At 28.4% G+C, this 18,823-nt stretch overlaps 2 protein-coding genes across 6 annotated transcripts in view; one reads left to right on the top strand and one right to left on the bottom strand.

Annotated features, from left to right (window-relative positions):
* LOC100168386 (astacin) overlaps positions 1-14,907 on the top strand; it is a 20,218-nt gene extending 5,311 nt beyond the window's left edge. Inside the window, exons 2-7 of the mRNA XM_001943972.4 lie at positions 8,190-8,299; positions 8,898-8,994; positions 9,210-9,339; positions 12,755-12,951; positions 13,697-13,796; positions 14,682-14,907. Of these exons, the coding sequence (XP_001944007.1) occupies positions 8,190-8,299; positions 8,898-8,994; positions 9,210-9,339; positions 12,755-12,951; positions 13,697-13,796; positions 14,682-14,856 (809 nt within the window). The 3' untranslated portion in view covers positions 14,857-14,907. The remainder of the gene's footprint in view (positions 1-8,189; positions 8,300-8,897; positions 8,995-9,209; positions 9,340-12,754; positions 12,952-13,696; positions 13,797-14,681) is intronic.
* LOC100159495 (mitochondrial thiamine pyrophosphate carrier-like) overlaps positions 14,838-18,823 on the bottom strand; it is a 5,187-nt gene continuing 1,201 nt past the window's right edge. For 2 of the 5 annotated variants that reach the window (XM_016808178.2, XM_003247638.4), the window contains exons 2-7: positions 18,078-18,231; positions 17,646-17,801; positions 15,973-16,143; positions 15,618-15,666; positions 15,263-15,414; positions 14,838-15,156 (exon numbers count right to left, since the gene is read on the bottom strand). In XM_016808178.2, the coding sequence (XP_016663667.1) occupies positions 14,977-15,156; positions 15,263-15,414; positions 15,618-15,666; positions 15,973-16,143; positions 17,646-17,801; positions 18,078-18,206 (837 nt within the window). In that variant the 5' untranslated portion in view covers positions 18,207-18,231 and the 3' untranslated portion in view covers positions 14,838-14,976. 5 annotated transcript variants of the gene reach the window in all.

Here is an 18,823-nt window from a genome sequence, read left to right as displayed (position 1 = left end):
TTAAAGGTCAAATTATATACATAATCATCACACATACATATCTATAATAATATGCTTTAAAAGTGGTAAGTACCTACGAGTATATTTTTAAATTAAAACAAATTAACCAAAATCGTTATTCTTCGTTTAAATATCTATAATTTTATCTAAATTTCAACTTAAAATATTTATAAAAATGTACGGTGAATATTCAAATTCAACAAAATATTAACTTTGAACGATTATAAAAAATTAATTTAACCTTCTAAGTTCCAGTAAACTTTTTTTTTGTTATAGCTAGGGAAAATGTATGATGAATCTTGTACTTATTACATTTTCTCTATATAGACACCTATTTGTACCACCTTTTAAAAATTAGAGTTAATCGACGTAAGATTATTATATATAGCTCATCCGTAGGCTTTTATTTATATTTTAATTTTGAATCAAGTTATGATATTTTTAAAATTTTTAAAAGATGTACAGTTTTCAAATGCTCATAATTTACAGTAGACGTTTGTAAGGTTAGGTTCTACCCGTTCGAGTTTTTATTTTAATATCTTAGAATTTTTAGAAAAAATATCTGCTAAATAATTTGCAGTAAAAAATTAGGTTCTCAATTGAAAAACAGAAGTTCATACCTGAATATTTTCACAGTACACTCCTTAAGTGAATAGGTCCAACGAAAAATCTCAATAGTTTTAAAATATACGATGTAAAAGTAAATAAATATCAGATTTCAAACAACTGCATTATTGAAGGAAAAAAGAGAGAAATATCTAAATACTATAATATATGAATACGTATCATGTACCTACGTAATAATATAATTCCTACTTTATACATTGGCGAACTTAGGGAAGTTTTTGAAGAGAGCAAAACATCCCTAGTTTAATTTAGGAACACCCCTCCTCGTAGCGCCAAGACAACTAGTTTCAACATTTTAAAAATTAAGACAATTTTTAAAATTGTTATGATTGAAGTGCATACCGCAGTTGTGTTATAGATTATAATTTATTGGTGATATAAAATAGCTTAAGGCAGTGGCGTGCTCAGGGGGGGGGGGGTTAGGGATTATATCCCCCCCTTGTCTTTTTTTGCTGACCTACAGAAAACCACTTATTAGTTATTACAGCTGTTTAGAGTCATACATTTTTATTAATTATTAATTTTATTCGTTGAGTCAACAAGCTTGAAATTTAATACTTATAATAAAAAAAATGTTGCCCCCCCATTTAAAATTTCTGGGCACGCCACTGGTTTAAGGCATAATATACATATAAATCGGTAAATCTATAAGACTAATTAATAATTATTACACTCATAAAATAATAATGATTTTTATATGAGTATATAACTATATTATGTATATAAATGCATAATAATTGTAATATAGAACAATAATATAATTTAAGAAAATACAATAAAAATTAGAAAATTATTCGTTTTTATCATTCCAATGTAAATAAGCCTAATTAACAATAGTAAATCATTGGAAACAAGTCTGATCGACTTATTTTTGTGCTTGGTAAAAGATAATAAAATTCCCATATTTACGTAATGTCACATGCCCAAATGCAAGTGAAAGAAAAATTAAAATTTGAGATTGTACCTTTGAAAAATGATTTTAATACAATTAATAATAATATTTGTACCCATTGTTATTAGTTATAGGTATCTACCTATTAAAGCTTAAATCTTAAATTCTTAACCAGTAACTACGTTCTTGATATGTAGGTACATATTATGTCATATAATGTTGTATGAATTTACTTGTGAATGTGTAAGATGTCCTGGAACAATAATTGACATGTAAGTAATAAAATATAAAAACTTATAAAGTTGATTAGTAAAAAATAATTACGTACCTACCTACTTGTACACCAACTTCACCGGATTTAATCTGCAATACACGCAGTGAAATCCGGTAAAAACACGTTAAAGTAAGTAAGTAGTTACAAAAACAAAGAAATATGAAACAATTAATACCTATGCATGGACATAACATTGATTGATTGATATTATCTATCAACATTAATAATTTGTATAAATGGTCGTGTATATTAAGTATAATAAATACTAGATACAATATTTCATCTTCTTTATATTTTTGTAAAACCATTTTTAAAGACTATAATATTCTTAGTATATAAACATTTAAATAAATACATAGCAACTATATATTCGCTTGAATTTTGGATTAGGTACATTAACATTTTCAAAAAAATTATCCACTAAATTATTTCTACAGTAAAAAAACCCCTTTATTATTTTAAAAATAGAAGATTGTATCATCATAGGACTCTTCTTAAATAGTGTATACAATTTAAATAATTTAATAATAATAAGGTATTTAAGTATATTTAAATATTATTCCAAAAATTAGAATTTGATTAAATTCATAATTAAATGAAAAAATAAAAAAATGGTTTTGAGCGTGCTTGTTGAATCGCCCTATATATTTATTTTGCTATCAGTTTTTTTATCATATAATGCGAAACCAATATTCAACTCAAGACAAAATGAACCACGAGCACAGCACGAATAAAATGTGACAACTCGAAAGAAAGTCAACTGACCGCGTTGCAAAAATGGTTCGGAATATGAAAATTGGCTATAATATATAATATTATTATTTATGCTGCCGAATGCGTTTTAATATAATATTATAGTGCAGTTTCTGAAACGAGTGGTGAAAAGTCGCAATTACGCATTATAATATGTTAATATGTTATGTATATACTATACATCGTATTTAAGTATTAAGTTGTAGGCATATCAACTAAATAAAATAATATTAGAATAAAAATAACTATAGGTGAGCAAGTACGGTTTCAGATACGTGGTACGCCCGATGAGTGGCATTAGTGGCAATATTTTACACCAGTGGAGTATTTAAGATTTTAGCGAGGTGGGGATATGGAGAATTAAATTGTTCGTGTCCCGCATTACTTAATAATAATATATCAATAATAAACATAATCAATTATAGTAAACTGTAAATTCATTTTTTTTAAGGCAAAGGCGCAAAGCTCTTTAAAGTTTAAAGATAACTTCGTATATACTTATATTTTTTCTTCTTGGTGGCATGATAACAAGGTCAATCCATTTATATAGTATTAAATCCTATTATAAATATTATTATAACTTAACAACTTAAAAGGACATCACACCTGCATATTGTGTCGTCTCCGTCTTACACACGTACGACAGAGACAAAACGCGTTTATGCAGTTTGAGAGAACTCGCTCGATCTTGGCGTTACAATAAAATCACCTATTACAAAATTAAAAGATGACAATATTTTAGAGGGCAAGACGTTGGGTTTTTTTTCAAAAATTTAAATTTTTAAAAGTTAAAGGTATTTAAAAATGTTGACATTTTTGCTATTTCTAAACAATATAATGAACGTTATATTGGGTATAATGAAAAAAACGCAACAACTTGCCCCCATAAATATTGTCACAATTCAATTTTATAATAGGTATTTTTACTCTAGAACCGAAATTGAACGATTTATACTCAGACTTTGTAAACAAGTTTTGTTTATATCGTAGGTACGTAAGTAAGACGGAGACAACAGATGCGGATGTGACGTCCTTTTAATACAAATAATGTATTTTATTAAGTTGTTCTTAGTATTTGGTAAGTATTTACGTACATTGATAGCTATTAGTTTCCAAAACAAAATTAAGTTCAAGGTAATATTTTATGTAATATTTAAAAAATAGTTTGTAAAAAGTGGAAACCATAGTGGGGTTAAATGAATAGTTTGCAGGGTATGTTCAGTCTCCTGCGTACAACGTATAGGTCTTAGAGAACAAATTGCAGAATAATAATATTATGGAAGTAGAAATATATATTTTTATCCCCGTAAATGGCGATCACTAACACGAAATATTTATCAACATTTTGACTGGCACAAAATGTTATTATAATATTACCCTACGGCCTATACCATAACGTAATTAAAAAAAAACACAAAATGCACTGTTTAAGATATGATTATTGCATTTTAATTCGTATTATTTAGTATGTACCTATATTACGTATTTACCATAATATAGTCATAGGCATTACTCATTATAGTCATTACTCATTAGCCGTAGTATATTATCAGTGTTGTTGTGTTGGGGAGTAACAATTAACTCAAGTTAGAAGTTACTCTAATGAAATTACTTTTTAAGTACCTAATTTAAACATTATTAAAGTATTTTTTTGTACTAAAAATTACTAAATTACTCGTTATTTTATTTTTTACAATACCTAAATTTTAAGAACCAATATTGATAATATGTTAAAATACATCATATAAATATGATTTTCTGGCAATAACATTTTTGTTATAGACAGTTATAGCTATTGGAAAATAAAGTTTAATTTTTAAGAAGTTGAATAATTAAAAAATTAGTAATTTGGAAATTGCATTGTGATTTAAAATATAAAGAATACAATTCGTCAAAAAATTGTATTGTATTCTTTTTTTTAAATAAACGTTTTATGTCATTTAACTTTGTTGATTGTCATAAACATTTAACTCAAGTCATTACTTAGTTAATGTATGAACAACAAAGATAATTATTGAACTACAGTGATATTTTTGAAAATAAAAAATAAGAAGTACTTAACTTTAATTGTGCTTAAGTAACTTTTCTAACTCAATAAGTAATGTGACTTGACTAAAAAAAATAGTAATAAGTAATGCCATTTAATTAGGTACCAAAAAAATAAAAATAAAACTTCCACAACACATTATGTACTATATTATGACTAAGGTTCACTACAAAAGTACAAGTTATACAAATACAACCAATCAACAAAAATAATATAAGCAAAGCAAATTGTAAATTTATCAAATTTCATATAGGTACCGCTGGTACCGTAAATTACTATAATGTATAAGGATTTTTGTATTTTATTTGAATAATGTCTAGAGAAAATTGGGAAACTACACCCGGCGGGGGCATAATTTTATGATAAAGGTGGCTAAAACCTATTATCTATTGGAAATTTCTTATACAACATTCCAAGTAATGTACAATAATTTGAGGAAATATATTTTTTTTTTTTCGTAGTTCGAAATATTATTGTAGCTTTAGTTGGTACTTGCTATAATATAATTTGGTCCCAACGGACTCAAATACCGCGCTAATACTAGCACTAATTATAAAGTTGTTCGTTATTTGTGGGTAGCTTGTATATAATTTATTATTTATACCATTACTTCCTTTATTATTCACCTATGTAAGATCTTTGGGGTGTTTTGTAGTTTTGTACTTTAAAATAATTTAATGTTTCGAGTGTATTATTAGACTTTGAAAATATTAATATTTAAAATTATACATAGATACTTACTTACTGTTTACCTATGTCATGGGCAAAAAGTATATCGACCAATTTTTTTCTTTTCGATAAAAATCATAAAATGTATTGCATTTCACATAATGTTCTATTTAAAATTATACCTATACTAACCATTAATACCTATAATCTAGGCAGTAGATACTATAATATAATATCATTATAAACAGTATATAAAAAAATAATATTAATTAGGTAATTACACGTAAAACTTTAATATGTAGTATTATGAGTTGGACAGTGAATTTGTAGAAATATGCATTATTTTTAGCTTACTGTAAAACAATGTTTTTTAAAAAATAAAATAATTTTTAATTAATGTTACTCATTAACAAAAGCACAAAAGCATACAAATGTTTTATTCCTTAAAACGTAACTATCGAGAATTTAACGACCTCACTTTAAAAACTTTATATTACCTATTCATTAATATGTTCATTAGTTAAATGTAGCTCAATAATATGGAGTACTTATCAATCTGGTCAAATTATGCAAATAGAAAAAATACAAAACGTTTTCTTCATAATACGATGGGTCACAATTTATAGGGGAGATTGATATTTCATCTAATATATTACGATGAAGATAGGTATAGAGTTAGCTGAAGAACTAAGCACTCAATATTTCGCAGATAAACGGATTAATTATAATAATATTTTCTTATATAAATTATTAAATAATTTAATCGATTGCAGTCCTGAGCTCTTAGCCAAAACACCTGTTAATATACATCACCATACCTATTCACCGCTCAACAATTTAATTTTATTATTTTTTACTAATATAATTAAACAAGCAAAAAAAATGTTGAACAACTTTACTGCTACGTATCTACCCAGTATCTACCCACCCAAATTATTATTTTAGATTCTGAGTGGAACGATGAATGTATTAATGATTTTACAATGATGTGTGATGGTTGTTTTTACTTTTTTAACTAGGTACATACAACATACCAACTTATTATTATTACTTACTATTTAGTATTTGAATGATTAATATAGAATAATATAATAAAATGTATAAATATCTTATACCTGTAGGCTGTAGGCTGTAGCCATGAATAATAATATATAAACGATTTATACGAAATAATATTATGATGTAAGTTCTTTGTATTATTTTCGTTTATATATAAGTAAATTAATTACGAAAATAATTATATAAGACATTATATAATAACATTAATAACTATATAAGTATATAACTGTATATTAAAATAATAATGTTTAGATATAATAACTATATAGCTGTAAACATAAACAATCGTCGCCGCGTCGTAGTCGCTATCGACTATTTCCTGTGAAAAAATAACCATTACTTTGCTAAAAATAAACGAAAATAAAATCTAAGTACACCATTAAAAAATAGACATTTCACTGAATAACCACGAATAAAAACAGAAGCATTGCTCTGATAATCAAGTAAATTATAAAGATGCCCATAGGCGCAAATAGACAAATTATTTTGGGGGGACTAAAGCCCCTCCTATAATATTTTCTAAAAATTATATATGCTCAGTACTAATTACTGACTTTTGAACTGGGGGGACTATTGGCAGAAATGGTGGGGGGATTAAGTCCCCCAAGCCCCCACCTATTTGCACCAATGAAGATACCAATACAAATTGTCGACTACCTACGTGTCAACCGCGGTCCTGGAGACCGCGTAACAGTTGTCGACTACGTTCTACGTGTCGACCGTGGGACTCAACGTGTATTGAAAGATAAACAAAAATAAAATATATACTTAACCTTTGGTAGTATACAATTCAAATGGTATTCAACATTTTTATATTTGCAAAAAAACATACAAAAATGTTTAAAATATGTTTAAATCAAATATACAATATTATACATAATATAAGTATACCTATACTATAGTAATATATGTCAACCACAACAATCATATTTCATTAATATCAATGATAATACCTAGTAGGTACTGTTGGACTATAATATGGTTAATAGGTAATTGATAAATAATAAAATAACAATCATTAATATTTGTATTAAATACAATTTTAATGTTTCACGTTTTTTTGAAATATTTCACCACATGTAGTTCATATTTCATGAGATATTTCATACTTCAAACACTAACCTATAGTGGTACCGAAATACCATAATATTATGCTTTACCATAAAATCAATATAGATAAATAGGACAAACTTGACGCTTATAGGCAGCCTGCAGATTTCCATGCCGGGGTGCATGAATAATCACTAAACATTTAACGAATCAATAGTGATCGCAATAGTAATGGCTCATTAAATTGTATTGAACTATTAAATAAATATATTTCTCATGCAACTCGGCATTAATATGAAGAACATGACATACAATAGTATGCGATACAGTGTCGAAACCGAATCCCAACCAGTGTTAATGCGGTCTTGGGAATACCGAAATATTGTGAATATTATCGTATCAATATTTATATTATGTGTGTACCGACAACTGACGTACCGTAACTACTACCATGCGCGTATGCATGTGTGTATTTATAATTTGTACCAATATACGTACCTAATACATATAACATGTTTTCTAAGCCAGAATAGTCTAATAGAAAAAAATATAGAGAGTAGTATAATACCTATTGTATTGTTGTGTTCCATATTATTATAAAAGTATCCTAGTTTATTTATTTATCTCGGGCCAAGTGTAGGGGGTCTAAAAAAGGGATTTGACCCCTCCCTCTCCCGACAAAGGATATGCTACTGAATGACTCAATCCAATACCAAAAAAATGCCGATATTTTCTAAAATAGGAATATATATAATATCGTATTATAATAGTACACCTTACGGCTTACGTTAATGTGTTTGTAAAATTATGATTTACAGCCGGATACAATATAAGAGGAGATGATGTGGATGGTCTCCAGTCTGAGGAGGACATCGATCCGGAGGTAAGACCTGGCCTATTTCAAGGGGACATGGCAATGAACAACGAGGTAAGCCCACTGCACCGGTCAAGTATTGCACCGCTCGACTATACTCTGTTCCATCTAAGAGTGAACCACTCGGCTGACCAAAACACGTTTTTTCCGCACATTCCCACCACGATCTGGACATCGGTGAGAGTTCAGGGGCACTTGACGACCGACGACGGCTGGCGATGACTGTCCGCCAATCACAGAACACGTCATAGCCATCGTATTGGGGGGTCAGGCACTCATAGTATAAGAAATAAGAAGTATGATCAACGCGAACCGTGTTTTCGTCCTAGTTCGCGCATGTGCATCGTCTTGTGTTTTTGTGCATACTGCATTGCATAAGATTAAATGTAAGATTAAATGCCTTGTGTTTATTGTCGGTTGCCTATATAAATTATACATTGCCCCTTAAAAAAATATGCGCAGTCTTATCATTGAGCATACTTCTTATTCCTTATTCCTTGTACTATGAGGCACTGTTCGGCGGCTCAGTCTGCGTGCGCGAAAGTGGTTCACTCTTAGATGGAACAGAGTATAGTCTTGGATGCGGTTTCAGCGTATCTTACTCCGTTAACCGTTTAACATTTAACGTATAATATTGTACTTGAGTTTACAGATTTTTGATTATTGGCGGGTCGGCCTACGATGGGACATTTTCCCGGAGAAACTCTGGCTCAACCGCACCGTGCCGTATTTGATCAGCCCGCTTTATGGTATGTATGCAATTATTATTCTAATAATCCTTATACCCATTTATTTTCATTGTTATTAGGTATATAGGTAATATTATAATGTTAGGTACCTAATTATTATAAACTGACCGCAACGGCGCAACATGCGTGGTTTATGCGATTACACGATCGATCGAATTATCGAAGCAGTTTTTATTTTGATATCGCGATAATATTCTTTTGTTTTACCGTTGCAGAAACCGAACACCGGATTCTGATATACCAAGCCATCAGGACGATCAACTTTCTGACTTGCATCAAATTCGTACCATGGACCGGCAAAGAAAAGGACTATTTACTGATATGGCCGGTGAAATATCCTTCTGGGTGATTGATAATTATATATAATAATAATAATAATAATATGTTGTATGAAATATTATGTGATCTGTTCTACGAATAATACCTATAGTAGTATCGTATATGGTTGAAACTTAGAAAATTGCATACAGTTAGGTAAGTGAGACGAAATTGACGACCTTTTGATGATTTTAAATCCAAATAAATATTTAAAAAAATACTTTTATCGGCTTTATGGCGTTAATTTCATTACTTATTTAATATAATTACGATGGCGGGTACCTAATACTTTCACACAAACTTTATATTATATAATTTAAATATATTATGTAGGTACTAGCTGTATAACCTGATTTCGAGCATGAAAAAATAAACAAATATAAAATACTGTATTATAATATAATATAGGTGTATCTCGGTTTTAGTGTACCGAGCACGTACGGTTTGGCGTCGGTGAACTTCGCTTTGTGAACTATAATTCGACCGAGATGGGTAATCCACTTTGTTGACTAAGTATATTTTCGAACTTAATTAAAACTATACTCTCTACATTTCACTGATATCGCTAAGAACAATTTCTGAAATTATCCTCAAAATCGATCAAGTAGTTTTTGGGTACTTAAATATGCTACAAGCATTCATTTTGGATTCTGAACGGAGCAATGAATGTATTGATTTTATGCATGGTTTTCTTTTATGCGTCTGTAATCACCTTTTGGGGTAGCAAAAATGCATCAATTTTCTACATCAGCATATTTTCTAGTAGGAAAGTGAATCTAGTTGTTACTTTAAGGAGTCAAAAGTAAAAAATGTCCAATAGTTTTCAAAAGCGTTAAGAAAAACAAGGAAAAAATGTTTTACACCATTAAAAAAAATGACAATTTAATACAAGGTTCCTCATAACTTGTTGTTAATGAAAATTAAAAAAAAAGTTAAGCGTAAATCCAAAATAACTATGTATAAAATTGAAATGATGATAAAATTTGTCAAAATTACGAAAATTTGCAAATGAATGAGTTTGAAATTTATAAAAATGTTTTATTTAAATTTAAGATTTGAAAATTTAATACAAGATTCCTCACAAGTTTTTTTTCCAAAATTTCCTACCGTCAATAATTAATTCAATCTACTTACTGTAGTAGTGTATTACTTATGCCTAACAGTAAAATAAATTACTTTAATCACAGTAATATCATCAAATAGGTATACTTAGTTAAATACTGGCATACTGCCACATCTTCTTCGCTCAAAATCGTTTTACAATATTAGTAAAAATATTTACAAAAAAAGCAAAATTCAAATAAATCGTATGATTTATGAACACAATATTACAATGAAGTATATTTAAAATTAAGTAGGTACTTTTATTATTTTCAATCTAGATTTGCCTCCTTAATATATATGGGCATTTGCTTTGATGTATCTAATATATACATAAAGACGAATACCAATCTTAAGTGTCTTATGTGTTTGAATCAAAAATATATCCAGAATTAAGGAGCTCATAAAACGATAAAACTAATCATTGCACCTACCTAATTGTTTTCGTATATACTATACGTATTAATAATAAATGAATTATATATATTTCAACTGAAGAAAAACAGAAAACGATGGAAGGATAGATTAATTTTAACCTGTGTAAAATCGGTTTATACTGCAGCTAGTAGATAAGGTACCTATTTAAAGTATTTTCTATTTCTGTCACCAATGACAACACTGAGTATAAACAAAACATTATTCAAATTTCGTAAGCCAAAATGAAATTCTTGTGTGAGCTGCTATTTGCAACTTGTATTTCGGAAAAACTAATATATATAAACACTCCCCGAGTTTCAATGAATACTTATCTATGCAAATTTTGGTACCAAATGGTTTAGTACCATGTGAGATTACCAGAAACTTAATTATTTAAAGTAGCATAAACACAAAAAAGTGGGTGTCGCACTGCTGTACATTAGGGTCACTGTAATGGATAGTGTTAAATTTGAATTCTATGATATAATATTATCATAATACAAGAAAAATGATTCTGAGCGAAGACGGTACCTAAGTCAGCTTATGATATTACTAAGTATATTTGATGATATTATTGTGAAAAAGTAATTTATATACAACCGATTTACGTGGAACCTTATTTTAAATTTTCAATCCTTAGCTATAAATGTTGAACATTTTGTACATTTTTCACTACAAAATAATTATTAAATCTTAAATCTGTTATATTTTGTCAAAATTCGAACTTAAAATCCTTATAAAAAAAAATTGTGCCTATGTATTTTTAATATTTCAATATTAAAAAAAAAAATCATCTAACATTGATAAAAGACTTTCCACAAATGTTCCTACCTAAACCAAATAAAAAGTTTACCGAAAAGTAACATTAACTTTTTATGAGTGTTTGAATTTATAAAATGTTTATGATATTGGATTTTCATTGTTAAATCAACAAATTTTTATCTATCAATTTTTGTTATTTTGTTGTACCTATATCCAAAACAAATAACCGTACTCATCAAATGTTTACTAAATATTTATATTATCAATTTTCATGCATGGTAAAATTTTCAAACTATTTTGATTCTTTTTGAGCTATTTATAGCCATGATAATTTTTTCAAATTTCGTAAATTATTTTTTGTCAAGTCTACACCGAAAGTTTGATTTTCGATAGTGGTTGAAGTGTTGGAAATATTATTTTTTAGGTCATTCATCTGCCTGCTGGACAGGTATCCACCCCACGAACCTGAAGGGGTCACCTCCCATTCCCCTTCCCCCCATAATGTTCGCTATTTAAGCGTAGGGAACTTCTATAAATTTATGTTACTCTAACTGGCCATCGAGTCTGGTGACCGGAGCCGGTAGGCGAAGGGACGTCTCTTTGATTTTTGAGACTGGACCTGTTGTCTAATAATAAATTGCAAAAATAGTTACTTATAATAAATATTGGTATAGCATAAAGACAAATAAAAGCGTTGAGCGTATGCGTAAAAACTCAGAATTCGAAATTGCCTAAGCATATAACTTCAAAACGAAGTCTGGCTATCCAATTTTGATTGCATCGTCGTTCTTAACTCGTTGAAGTACATAGGTTTCAAAAAAAAAAAAAATCAATATTCGTAATAGGTGCAGTAAACTAGTGACGCGCGAATGTGCAAAAATCGTAAAATAGCGAACTTCATTAAGCCATAACTTCGAAACTAAGTCTGACCGCCAAATTTTGACTTCACCATCGTTCTCAGTATAGTTAACTACTTAAATCTAAAAAAAAAAAATTGCAAAATAAAAGGTGTCCGGTAAAGTAACAAAGTTCCAAATTTTCCAATAAATTTATTTTAATATTGTTTCAAGCTAATTTTCGTTCAATTAATATATTTTAACACGGTGACACACCGTTGACAATTAATATTGATACGACTGCTTTTGATATTTTAACAATACAGGTGTTGGTCGTACGTGGGCCGTTACGGGGGACCGCAAATTGTGTCTCTGCAGCCACCGGACGAAACTGGAGCCAATTGCTTAGGTACCGACGGACGACCTATTCACGAATTATTACACGCTCTAGGCGTTTTCCACGAGCAATCCAGATCTGACCGTGATAAATTTGTTAAGATTAATTTCGAAAATGTCATACCACGTACGTAATTAAGAAAGTATATTACCTATTAATTTGCTAAGGGGGCTCCAACGTATCATGTCTTAAGGAGTAATATTTAGGCAATTCATATGACATGACCATTTGGGCTACCTAATATTTATGGTACCTGATAGTATGTAGTAATGTGTGATACGTGTGTAAAAATGAACATTAGTGTGCGTTTCCGATAATCGCAGTCGATATTCGGAAAACCGTCACCGGATGAAACTCTTGCACGCTCACGCATATGCCATATACCTACCTACTTCGTGAAAAATGAAATAATATTCTTATTTGCATAACTATAAAAACTACTAAAAAATATGCAAAAGCGGTAGTAAATTAAACATACATCCTGAAATTTGATTGTTATTTCGAAAAAATGGTTGAACTTATTTATAAGCTTATAGACTATGCTCTTTCGGAATCACTTTTTTGATTTAAAATCAGATGTGCTCAAAATAAATACAATTAGTGTAATGTAATTATTTTATGGGGTTTTTGAAAAAAATCTTGATTTCAAAGTCCATTAAAATTGAAAATCAACTTCCTAAAAAGCCTAGATAGTTTGTCAGAGTTCATACAAGTATACAAATTTAAAAGCGCACAATGCACATTCTTAAGTATGTGTTATTTACCACTTCTTATTGGTCTTAAACGTATGAAAAATATGTGTGCTGCGATCCCCTAAATCTCGGACCTTAGGTACTTACCTATCTAACAATAATTATTACTGTTTTTTTAGAATACCGCTCTAATTTTGATAAACAGAGTTTGAAAAACACCACTTATCAGTTTGAATATGATTACGACAGTGTCATGCACTATGGCAAAAACTTTTTCAGGTAAGTCAAACAATTCATTAATTTAATGGTTCACTAGAATCAATAAGCTCTGGAATTGGTTCCCAAGTAAAAATAAAGTGTTCGAATTGGTTCTAGATAAAAATTACTCATACCATGTTTGAATTGATTCTCATACAAATCCGTAAGCTCATATTTTTATTATTTATTTTTATTTTCGATAACTAGGAAAGTTCTTTACTGGGAAAGTTATTCTACTATTCAAGAATTTTGTTGTTTTGAAATCAACAATAAAATATTATACTCACATAATGTGGCATCTTCTATCAGTGTATCTAATTAACATTGATTTTTATTAAAAAAATATTTTGGAAGACTTTTTGTAGACTTTCTGTAAACGCCAAATTTGAAATGTTAAAACAATTTTTTTAAATTATATTGTTCATAGTAATATATAATATTACATAATATTATATAAGTTAAAGAATCCTAATAAATAGATAATTTGTCTAAAAATAATATTTTGTAAACGTATACCGGGCTAACACAGTTACAGAAATATATTATTATTATTATTAAATAAATTATTTATATATTAAAAAGAAACTGGTGTCGTGACCCTTAACAAAACTTTAACGTCTAACGTCTCATGGTCAAAAAGCAAAAAAAAAATAAAAATAAAAAAATCTAACTAATCAATAGCCAAGAGTCACTAATGGGTGGTTGCTTAATTCACAACTTTCATGTCATTAAATAACTCTCAGCATATAAACTTATTGTGCAAAACTGTATAGATTGTTTATTTCAAATAAAAATATAAAAAAAAAAAATATGGAGGGGGGGACATCACAGTAAAATTATTATTTTTGCAACAATTTAATCAAATATATCAACTGTTGTAACTTATAACACTATTTTTTACTGCAGTATTGGCAAAGGAAAGCAAACCATTGTTCCGAAGATGGAAGGTAAAACGATTGGGCAGAGAAAAATGATGAGCAAAACGGACTGCTTGAAAATAAACGATTTGTACGGATGTCTAGGGACTCCGCCAAATTACAATTATAAATACTATACATTATGTAACTATATGGGCCTTTAATTGGCAATTGTATTTAAAAACCAGAAAAATAAACGTTTAAATTGTACATTATTTGGTAATTTATTTCCGAACTACATTTTTAAAAAGAATGGTAATCAAATTGGTTTATTGCTATTATAACTAATAATTGTTGACTAATGGTTGAAGTAACTTAAAGGTTTGTTCATAAAGGGTTAGATGTAATGCAGTCGTGAACCCAGCTTTAATCAATGATGGAGACAGTCCTTTAAATAGACCAGAAATAGATTCTTCTCGAAGTGTAACATAGATACAGTCCAATAATCCATTGCACATAAATTTCTAAAAAAAAAAGACATTGAATTAAATGAGTTTTAATTGAAATCCAAATTTTTCAGTTTGTAGAAACATTTTGCGTTTTTAAAATAATAAAACAAGACAAGTTTACCTTGCCAAAACCATCCCTAGAATGAATAAAATCTTGTAATTGTATCCGTTTTTTTGTTACATCTAGTGGGTACACAATTGTTTTTGCTGCTACCCCCGCCATGAATCCAGAGCTGAATTGTTTAACACTGTTCATGTGGTTGTCATGAATGGCTATAAAGAATATAAATAAAGTTAAATGCATACATTTTTTTTACCTAATATTATTAGCATTGACAGATAATGTTTACTCGTATTAGTACTAGTATTCGTTGAGGAAAACTTTGAAAATGTGTTATAAAACATGAACAAGAAACCGCCTTGCAAAGCACTTTGCAGTAAGGTAGGAAAAAACCCTCTGTAGTATGCAAATATACCTTCTGTCTTATACATGGATATGGCCACACTTCTCATATTTGCATAAATCTACAACATAAATACAAAATTAGTTTTGGGACATTTTTCCTTTTTTAAAATACATGTTATTATTTGATTAATAAATGTGTACAGTCCCTATGCATAATATGGTAAACACTCTGTTTGGTTCTACGTGGTTAAATCTAAACCTGGTCAAAATCATATGTAAATTATTATATGTTAAGCTAAATAGGCAATCTGTATAATTTTAATAGTTTGATATATTTTTTTTCAATATTTTCAATTTTTAATTGTATCTTATTTGAATTAGTGTTAAAAATCTTATATATTAAATTAGTCATATATTTACATTACTTGATTAGATTTTTGAGCTACTAGACGAGTGCGTACAACATCAAATGGATATGACACCAAAGTAGCAGCAGCTGCAGACGAAACACCACATAGAAAATGAACACTTGACGTCTGATTTAATTCTTTCTCAGTTATTGATAGAAATGCCAGAGTTTTTTGAAAGACTAAAAACTAAAACCATTAATTAAATATATTTTATACAATAAAACTTAGGATTATAGATAGTAGGTGATATTATATTATACTTCTAAGTATTTATGAATACAGCGGAACCTTGATTTCTCAAATTGATAGGGGAAATTTGAGTTATTGTGGTTTTACTATAATATATTATGTAGCAAATTATGAATTCCTGATTTAAGAGTATGTATCTTTTTTTGAACAATGTGCAACATAAACAAAATGTATTCACACAAAATCATTTTTTTTTTATCTTTTTAATCATAGACTACAAACTCATTAGACTTTAACAGTGTTTTATTAAGTGTTAATTTACATACTGAATAATTGTTTCTAAAGCACTTTAAACATTTGCAAATAATCTTTTATGAGTACATTAAAAATATTTATTGTTACTTAGATTAATAATAATAATACAAACACAGTTTAATGTTACATCCATAACTTTATACTATGCGGGTACCTAATACTATTCAGATCTTGGGCAAAAAAAAACTGTCATCTAATAATCGGTGATATAAAACATCATTTTAGTTGATTATTATTAAAAGGAAACCTCATCAAAAATAACAAATATATTATGCATAGGTATATTACCTAATATTATATTATATTATTTTGTATAATTGTAATTATAAGACAAAATGTTACAATTTATAAATAGTTTAGTCTAAAAATTATAAATGTATTGTTAAACAAAGGTTATCTTCATATATTTTATAAAGAAGAGATAAATACATTTATCTGGCTTATATTGACTACCTACAACTATTAATAAGTATATTAATCATCAACGGTACAAGTTTAAATTCAGTTTGTGCAATCTTGTTTTACATCAACACTAAATGTAACAAGTATGTATCAAAGTTAACCATTTTTAAAAATATACTATTTACTATGAATTCTAACCTATTATTATTATAGTAGCAAGATTCTTAGGAGATATTTTAACCTATTACCAAAAATAAGTGAAAATGGAATTGATTTTTTTTCTTATAAGTTTGTATATTATTACAATATTGAATATTTAAAGTGAGAACTTCTTTTGTTAAAAATATTATAGAAATAGGAAAGTAAAAAAAATACTTTTTTTTTATTGATTTGATATTAATTATGGTACAGTAATTTTGTTTTCTAATAAGTTAAATATTCATATATTATGACTATATTTAACCTACTCATTCACAGAATAACAACCTGGCACTTACACAAAACTTTATTGTGGAACGATATTAGTCTTATTAAGTACTTCAATATAAAATTAAATAGCTTACGCACATAACTGAAGTAGGTAGTGGCAACTCTATACTTCAATTATTTGGTAAATAACTACTAAATATAATATCTAGTAAAATTTAACCTACCTAGTTCTAGTATTACTTAATACATAGATGTATATAGTAAATAAAAACAGTGTAACAAAATAACATACTTAATACAAAAAAAAATAAGTGTATAAAAGATTGAACTTTAAATGAAAAGGAACTAATTACTTGTGTTAATCCGTAGGTAGTTGATAAGAACTGTCCCGGTAAAAGACCTTTCCATAGTGCCTTAAAACCTTCTTCTTTGTATATAAGATTAATTGATTGGTAAATAGATTTGTACTTGGAGTTATTTGAATTTCTTGATAATGGCTCAACTTGCAACTAAAACAAAATGTTCCCATTATGAAACTAAAATATATCAAAACAAAACATTCTCACAAGCGAAAATCATAGTCAAACTATAACTATGAATTATAATTTACTCATGTATTTATAAGGCACTCTTAACTAAAAATAATAATTAATAGTTAACTATTTATTTTTTATAAGACTCTATAGTAGTCAATATAATAAAATAATATAATATATGTATATAATAAAACATATTAAATAAATATAAATATACTCCCAGGATCCAGGGAGACAACTTAAATTTACCTGAAATCGTATTTTTAGTACATCAAATGGTTGACAGACCAAGCGTGTAAAAGCTCCACTACACGCGCCAGCCGTGCTATGTAATAACCATGTTGTTTTTTTTTCGGCATTGCTAATGTCTAACGTCATCAATGAGGTCCTTCAGTACAAACAACTAAAAGTGATAATTTTTTAAAACATGCAGGTATCTTTCCAAAAATAACGAGAAAAATAAATAATCAAGTACGAATACATATATTATAATGAAATTTTTTTTTTTTAATATTCAAATAGTCGACCCAAACAGTCATCAAGTTACATAGGTTATAAAAACAATAGTGGTCACACGGTGGTGGATGTCAACACTCCATGAGAATTGGTGAGGGTATTACATTTGTACGCCTATGTGGGAATATAAATGAAATCATAATTAGTATTTTAATAGGTTTGAGTATTAGCGACAGCAAAATAAAATATTTTGTCCTAATTTGGGTCTAGGCATATAAAGTTGTGTGTTCTAATTGGGTCTATATAAAATTATTTAATCTTATTTGGGACTAAATGGGGATTATAGAATAAAATCAGTTAGGTAATTACCTAAAATATTTTTTTGGACTTTCATTCTTACTGTCGTATATGCACTTTTCAGTGATATACCTCTATCGACACTAGAGTTACCAAAAGACCTGGTGAAGGCAGTCGCGGTATGTCAATACTGCGATACGTTTGACTATTAATTTTTGTGTTTGTTTATATAAATAATAAAA

This window comes from Acyrthosiphon pisum, chromosome X, assembly GCF_005508785.2.
Source record: "Acyrthosiphon pisum isolate AL4f chromosome X, pea_aphid_22Mar2018_4r6ur, whole genome shotgun sequence".
Taxonomy (NCBI): Eukaryota; Metazoa; Arthropoda; class Insecta; order Hemiptera; family Aphididae; genus Acyrthosiphon; species Acyrthosiphon pisum.
The sequence above is the reverse complement of the archived record's forward strand: the minus strand, read 5'-3'. Positions and strand labels throughout refer to the sequence as shown.